General features: G+C 43.1%; 1 protein-coding gene across 1 annotated transcript in view; it reads right to left on the reverse strand.

The window, feature by feature from the left end:
* Positions 1-3910: 3910 nt before the first annotated feature.
* sema4f (sema domain, immunoglobulin domain (Ig), transmembrane domain (TM) and short cytoplasmic domain, (semaphorin) 4F) overlaps positions 3911-7500 on the reverse strand; it is a 46086-nt gene continuing 42496 nt past the window's right edge. The window contains exons 10-14 of the mRNA XM_027000723.3: positions 7395-7500; positions 7181-7290; positions 6938-7089; positions 6795-6850; positions 3911-6552 (exon numbers count right to left, since the gene is read on the reverse strand). The exon at positions 7395-7500 is cut by the window's right edge and continues 117 nt beyond it. Of these exons, the coding sequence (XP_026856524.2) occupies positions 5777-6552; positions 6795-6850; positions 6938-7089; positions 7181-7290; positions 7395-7500 (1200 nt within the window). The 3' untranslated portion in view covers positions 3911-5776. The remainder of the gene's footprint in view (positions 6553-6794; positions 6851-6937; positions 7090-7180; positions 7291-7394) is intronic.

Here is a 7500-nt window from a genome sequence, read left to right on the forward strand (position 1 = left end):
TCTGAGAAATAGAGAGGCGTTGGCTAGCTAGAAGACAGCTGATCAAGTACCAGAAGTTATATTTATTGAATACAGTTAAATATGCAATAACATTGCAATACAATAATATAAATATCTGACACTTGTCCAACTCTACTTTCTAGCTAGCTAACAGCTCCAAGTCCTCGTCTCTCTCTTTCTTTGTCAGAACGTTAATGTGACCCCCTACTGCCTTCAGAGAAATTCCAAAATCAAAACCATGTAGTATAACGTTATAGTTACAGCAACTCAAATATCAAGCATGTCTAATTATTTCTATTAAGCCTTTTTTTGAAGCATCCAGTGTGTGTCACAGTGTTGAGTATGGCTTTTTGTAATGTGCAGTGTCCACTATGGATTGTTGTAGTGTCCAGTGTGTGGTGTTGTAAAGTCTCTTACATTTGGTTTGATCCTTGTATGGCATGTCTTCTGTAGTTTTCTCTTCCTTCCTCCCTCCCTCCCAATCACCAGCCAGATGAAACCATCAGCAGGGAAGGAGGAAGGAGAAAACTAAATACAGAAGACACGCTGGCCAGTACATCAGGACCAAACCAAATGTAACAGACTTTACCACGGCCCACACTGGAGACTACATCAAACCATAATGGACACTGTGACACATTGGACACTACAGAAAAGATATAATGGACATTGTCACACACACCACAGTACAAAAAAAGCTATAATGAAAACAAGAAGACATGTTGATACTTGAACTGCTGTAACTATGTTATATCACATGAAAACCGTGGGGTTTTCGAATTTCCCTGAAGGCAGCAGAGTGGGCGAGTCACATTAACGTTCTGACAAAGAAAGAGAGAGAAGAGCACTTGCAACTGTTAGCTAGCTAGAAAGAAAAGAGTTGAACAAGTGCCAAATATTTATGTGTTATTGAATATTTAACTGTATTCAATAAATATAACTTCTGGCACTTGATCAGCTGTCTTCTAGCTAGCCAACTCACCTCTTTCTTTCTCAGAACATGAATGGTACTCTCCCAAAAGCTGTTTGTTTGTTTACACACACCTGTAAAAAAGAAATATATTTTGAAGATGGTCTAGTTTTACAGTATTTCTCAGCCTACATGTATACATTATTATACAGTATTTTTGTTATTGCTTACTTTAACTACAACACAAAGTTACAAACATGACTTTAAAAGTCAAGTTAATTCAAAGCCTTTATGGATACAACGTATTAGGTACAAAATTGCAAAAATGTGACTGATGGATAGATGTTTGTAACTCTGTATGGTAGCTAAAGTAGGCAGTACCAAAAATACTGTATAGTACTGTATAACTGTAAAAATGGTGGAGGTGTTATATCAGGGCTGAGTTCATTGGTACAATGTGGCCAAGATTTTGTCCAGAATTATTTTTGCTATAAGCACAGCCCTTTTCTTACTGATTTCAGTGTCTATTTTTGAAGCCAGAGCCGTCTTCTCAACTTGACCCTCAGAATGGTCAGCAGCTGTAAGCTCCTTGCACTCTAATGCCTATATTCTAATTCTTGGCAATTCTTGGCATATGACTTACCAAATACATAAGGCCTGACAACACAGGTGAACTGAAGAGTTCATGAGGATCAGTAACCATTGGTAACCAATGTGCTAGTGCAAGGGCTTCAGTTAACGACCAGCCATGATTTGGATCAGCCCTGTCCAGTAAATCTAACTTCGGGCCTTTAAATTAGAGTGAACTTGGAAGCACACAGATTGTCTAGGTGCATCATGCCACAGAAACAAGACATTCCTGAAGACCTCAGTAAATATTTTGTGGATGCTTATCAGTCTGGAAAAGTCCAAATTGAGAACATTTGGAACAGTAGCCAGTCTTTTGGTTGCAAAAGTGGACTCGCTTCCAGAATCTATCCAAGAGTGAGGTGTAAAATGATCAAAGAAGCGACAATGACCCGAACGCAACATCTAAAGAACAGCATTCATCCCTTGCCATAGCAAAGGTCAGTGGAATCCATGGCAGAACAGCACAGTGGAAACCACTGCTAATCAAGAAGAATATACATTTTTGAATCAAGTTCAACAAGAAGTGCCTAGATGATCCTCTTGAGTTCTGGAAACATGTTATGGACAGATCAATCTAAAGCGGAGCTTCTTACCTGATATGGGTTTCATTATGTCTTACTTTGAAAGGTGGTAGTGGTTTAGCATGCTTTGGATTTGCTACATCAGGACCTGGATGCCTTGTTGTCACTGAGGGAACTATGAAGCCTGCTCTGTATCAGAAGATTCAACAGAATATTAAATCAAGTGTCCGTGAGCTGAAGCTGAAGAACAGTGCAAAAGTCAATGATCCAAAATACAAAAGTGAGTTTCTCAGTGGTTAAAAAATAAAAGTAAACTTTTGGAATGGTCTAGTCATATCCAGACCTAAAAACTATATAAAAATGTCCTGGCAGCACCAAAAATATGTAGTTTTGTAGGTCTAAAAATGCCACTGAAGCAGTTTTGCAAGAAGTTGGTGAAAATTTCCCCATGGCATTGAGATACTAATGACTAAAGAAAGCATTTGGGTCCAGTTATACTAAGGGGCTATACGAAACAGCTATTGCAAGGAAGGAGGCAGCCACTTTTCCACACAGGGGTGTTGAGTTTCAAGTAGCTTGTTTTAAGTCAAAACGGATATCCCGTGGCCATCCATCAAAATGTGATGTATGTGAAATATCTTTTCTTTAGAAATATATTAAATGTCTATGAGATTGCTTTTCTCATCACTCAGGGTCCCATTTATGCATTATTAGGTCTTGGTTTAACACATAATATCATTAATTGTTTTAAATGTGCACAAATTCAGAAAGGGGGAAAACTGGCACCGGGTCATGGTACTGTATGCCAAATGTCTCTGGTATAAAATGACTGTGCATTTCTTGTGCATAGTTGCACTGTACCTCTCTGACAACCCTGGTCACGTTGTTTTTGCTGTGGTTAGGACTACCTTGCCTTATGATCTGAAGACAAGAATCCCAAATTTTCAGCTGCTCACGTACCTCTGCAGTCAGACTTGGCTTCTGTGTGCTGATATTTTTAAAGGAAGTAGCATCACATGACAGTGTAGCCAGTCACAGGAGCTGTGTAGCCCTCTGGGTCAGTATAATGCTCATATGTGGCAGCATCCCCAAACCTCTTCCAGTCTGCATGCCGAACGCAGTCCTGAGGTTCTGCACTGAGGCCCCTTGAGGCCACGTCTTCATCTGTTTAAAAACTGGTCTGGGATGTCTGAGCTGTTGTATGTATGCTGGAACTAACAGAGATGTGGTCAGAGCAGCTGAGGTGGGGCTAGGGTACTTTCATTACGGATTGGTGTAAACGAGGTCCTGTGTATTTGCTCCACGTCATAACACGCTGGTGGAATTGTGATGAACGTCTTGGTGAGGGCAGCACCCCAGCACCCCATAGCATCCACAGAAAGTAAGGAAGAAAGAGCGGAACGCCTTGCTGTGGGTCCTGGGTTAGTCCACCCCCACTCCCAGCTTAAGCTGTGTGGGCTTCCATACTCTTCTCCCGATCACTTTATAGTTTGTTCTTTATCCTGAACTATGCCTGTGGCCACGTCTCACATGTTCATTGAGTCCTTTCATACTTCCTCTGTGTCCATCAATGAGGAAACTATCCGCTAGAATCATCACAGCAATTTCAAACTCACTTTGTTTTTACTTTATGAAATCATTGTGGATTCTGTCACCAATAGAGATGATGTTCTCCATTTTACTATATTATTACACAATGACAATTTAGCATCAACTTTGATGCAGTTGTCATTTGTAACTGTTTACTACTGAATTTTGCAAAAGAGACGCATTAGACAAAATCTGTAGTCTTGTAGATTTGTTATTGTATACTGCATTTGTGAACTCAGATATTTGCAGGCGCATGGGCTAGGAGGTAGTATTTTATTTTTTAAAAATCACGATGCACTCACACAGTCATTCTCAAACAAACAAACTCCAATAAAAGCTTAAAACAAAATGTACATTTATCTTTATTATATAAATTATAAAAATAAAACCTCAGAATATAACATCTGTACATGAATTAACTATATATTTATTTTATTGAAAATAAACAAAAAAGGAAAAGTAACACTCAGGAAATTGTAAGCATCTTGGTAACATTATTCTTAAAAAGAAAGGGGCACTGTGGGAATTGTAGGGTTTGTTATGATAAATATGTACCTGTGATAATCATGCTACTAAGTGCTGACAATGGACTACGTACATCTCCCAGATAAATATCCTGTATACATAGCTCTGAGCATTACTTTCCCTTTACATAATATAGTTAGAAAGAAACAAAACAGTGGAATGGCGGGATGTCCACCACTCCAAAGACAAATGGCAGTGACATGCGTTTAAAACAAACAGTTATACCGACCATTACAGAGACTAGTGGTGGAAAGGTTAAATATAAAAAAGAAAAAAATCTTGACAGACATTTAGACATGTACAAAAAATCTGAAATAGACATCATTATGGCTACTGTACATATGACGCTAACTGAGTGTAGCCTTAACCACTTGACAGGATTATAACGAACAGCTTCACTGCTGGTCAGCCTCTTATTCTCCCCCATTTACTTTGGTGATTTTAGTTGCACCAGATGAAGACACTGACCATAAACATATGTTGTGCTTTTGCTACCACCGTGGTCTACTTTGAGTCCGCTAATTTGCTATGACTAATGTGGAAACTGCCAGTTAGTGAAAGAGGTTATAACCTAAATATATAGCAGAGGTTGCTGTGTCAGATTTGAGCTTACACAGTGGCGCCACCCTGCTGTTTAAGTTAGATTTGCTGTTTAAATTAAATTAGAATACAATTTGAAAAGTATTTTTAATTTTTTCGCAGCTGCCTCACTACAGCCTAACTTCCTGTCATTCAGGATACATTGTCAGCTTTACTTTCATGGAAACAGGACCACGATCTTCTACTTCGCTGCCTGACAGCAGTCTATGATCAGTTTCCACTGCCATAGGTCCATACAACTGAATCAGAATCAGCAGAGAAGAGGAAGCAGGTATCTCTGGGATCTTCCTCACCTTTCACCACTTTATTCTTCATAGTCTTGGATTGCTTCATCAAATCCGCAGTCAAAGGCTCCTTCTTTAACAGGGTCTGCTGACAGTTGCCCTTCAATATGTGCTTGTCCAACCGTGGGGGTCTCTGGGTCTCTTCTACATGTCCTGTGATCTGAGCAGTCATTGTCCACTAGCAGCTCTTCTCTAGATCAACAGTTGTGTTCAGAATTAGAGGATCTTTTGGTGTTCAGTAGTCAAATATGTTTTTGTCCTATTTCAGATTGTGGGTGCTATAGAGTTGGCTCAGATGTGGACTGAACAGCAGACTAAACATGCACATATGCTACACTTAGTACAGGGAAAGTGTATGTGTGTGTGTGTGTGTGTTTGAATGCACGAGTGCTGGAAATTGCAAATGCTTGAATCTTGTCAAGAACATACAGAAAGCCAATATCACACACTCATGAAAACACACACTGCTCCACTCATACACAGACTGGCTCACAAGTATATAAATGCTCCCAGAGGACCACCAGGTGCTCAGTGTCTGCACGTATTATGCGTTTGCTTTTGTGATGTATGTACAGTTTTTGAGCCCAAGACATGCTTCCTTCCACAACTGTTTGCTTTCTCAGCCTTTGTACACACTAAGACACAAACCTTCCCAATGTATGTTGATGTGCACAGTCCTACGCTGTGGCAAGTACGTTCTTTGTGCAAGCGTCTCCTCAAATTGAGCTCTCCTCACACTTTGCTAACGGTGCCCCTCTCAAGACTGCCATCTTGGCGAGATCTTCCTCCAACCCTCCCATGTCACCAAGCCCCTCCCCTAGCCCTGCCTCCTCTCCCTTCAGCCTCATCCTCTCTAGACCATCCAGTTCTTCAGCCAGATTTATTGATGACTCCTGTAGCTTGAGTCCACTAGAATTAGCATAGATATGGGTGCAGTTTTGCCTGGCTATGTGCCCTCCATGTCCATTCAGCGTCCCGTTCCTTTTCTCTGCAAACGGAAGTGCCTCCGAGAACAGGCTGCCACTGCTAGGGGACTGGGGCGTGTCTGAGGACGGGAAAAGGTCCCGGCTCTTTTCTGACGCAGACAAAGGATGACCGCCTCCTCCTCTCTTCATGCGGCGCTGGCGAGCCACACAGCGGATCACTCCGAGAGCCAGGGCGGCGCCCAGGAAGAAGGACACCACGTACCAGACCATGTAGTTCCGGCTGCCCACCACCGCAGCGCTGCTGCCCGTACTGGGCTTCTCCAGCGTGAGGTGGTACGCGGCCCGGAGGCACGGCGGGTGTTCCCGCCCGCCTTCCTCGCACAGACACTTGTAGGTGCCCAGGCTCTTCGGTGTGACGTGCACCTCCAGGTCGGTGTGGTGGCGTCGGGTGTGGCGGTGAGGCAGGTGCAGCCAGTGGCAGGGTCGAGGGGACACCTGCACGCAGGGCAGCATTACACGCAGGTTCTCCACAACATGCAGCTCCACTGTCGCAGGCGAGCAGTGATCTGCACAAAGGGTGGGGACAATATTTCCATACAGACCAAACATATTGTAACACTTTGTTAATGACCTCTACAGGAGGTATGCTCCTAAAGCTGAAGGGCGTGAAGGCATGACTGACAAAATTATAACAGCATTTGCTCTGGCTCTGGATCCCATTAGAAACGTACAGTATGTCTAACCTCCAATAAAAACGAGGCACATGCTCAAATGTTTTAAACCCCAGCGAAATCAAATCCTGTCCTACCATCTCTGCTTCCGCACTGGTTGACCGGGGCTTCCGGCTGCACCCCCTCTCCGGGCCTGGAACACAAGCGTGACGTTGATGTTACACAAAGAGCAGAGGGACGCACTATGTGGCCCTTTTGCGCGTTCGCACCAGTGACTCACTCTGTGACGGCCAGATCGCAGACTTTCTCCTTTTGCCTCCAGACGCAGCCGAGTACGCGGGCGCGCTCACACACCTCACAGGTGGAGTAGGGGGAACAGCCATCTGCGGGCAACTGCACCAGAGAGTGAGGGGAGCCCACCAGAACTCCACCCTGAGAGAGAGAGAGAACAGCAGCAGGAGCTAGTACAGTATGCAGTTCAGGGTATCTGTACAGTGCATCTTATTGCTGTGTATGTATCTACCTTGTATAGCAGGATGTTGTTAACAGGTTCTGAGGCCGGAAAGCGAGTGAGCTCTTGCAGAAGAGTTGCATTCTGACCCACTATTGCAACTCTGTGGAGCTCCCCATGATCTATAGATACACACACACACACACACCAAATAATGTCACAAACTCAACAACCTTTCAATGTACACAACAAATGTTTTTATTATCCCTTTCCATATTTGCCTCACCTGTTCCAAGATGCAGCACAGTAGCACTTTGCTTGTTGTTGCCCTTGGACACGGTTGTCAAAGTGACCGCGAGTTTGGTGTATGTAATTCCAGTCCTGATCAGTAG

This window comes from Electrophorus electricus, chromosome 13, assembly GCF_041902795.1.
Source record: "Electrophorus electricus isolate QZ-2024a chromosome 13, ASM4190279v1, whole genome shotgun sequence".
NCBI classification, from domain to species: domain Eukaryota; kingdom Metazoa; phylum Chordata; class Actinopteri; order Gymnotiformes; family Gymnotidae; genus Electrophorus; species Electrophorus electricus.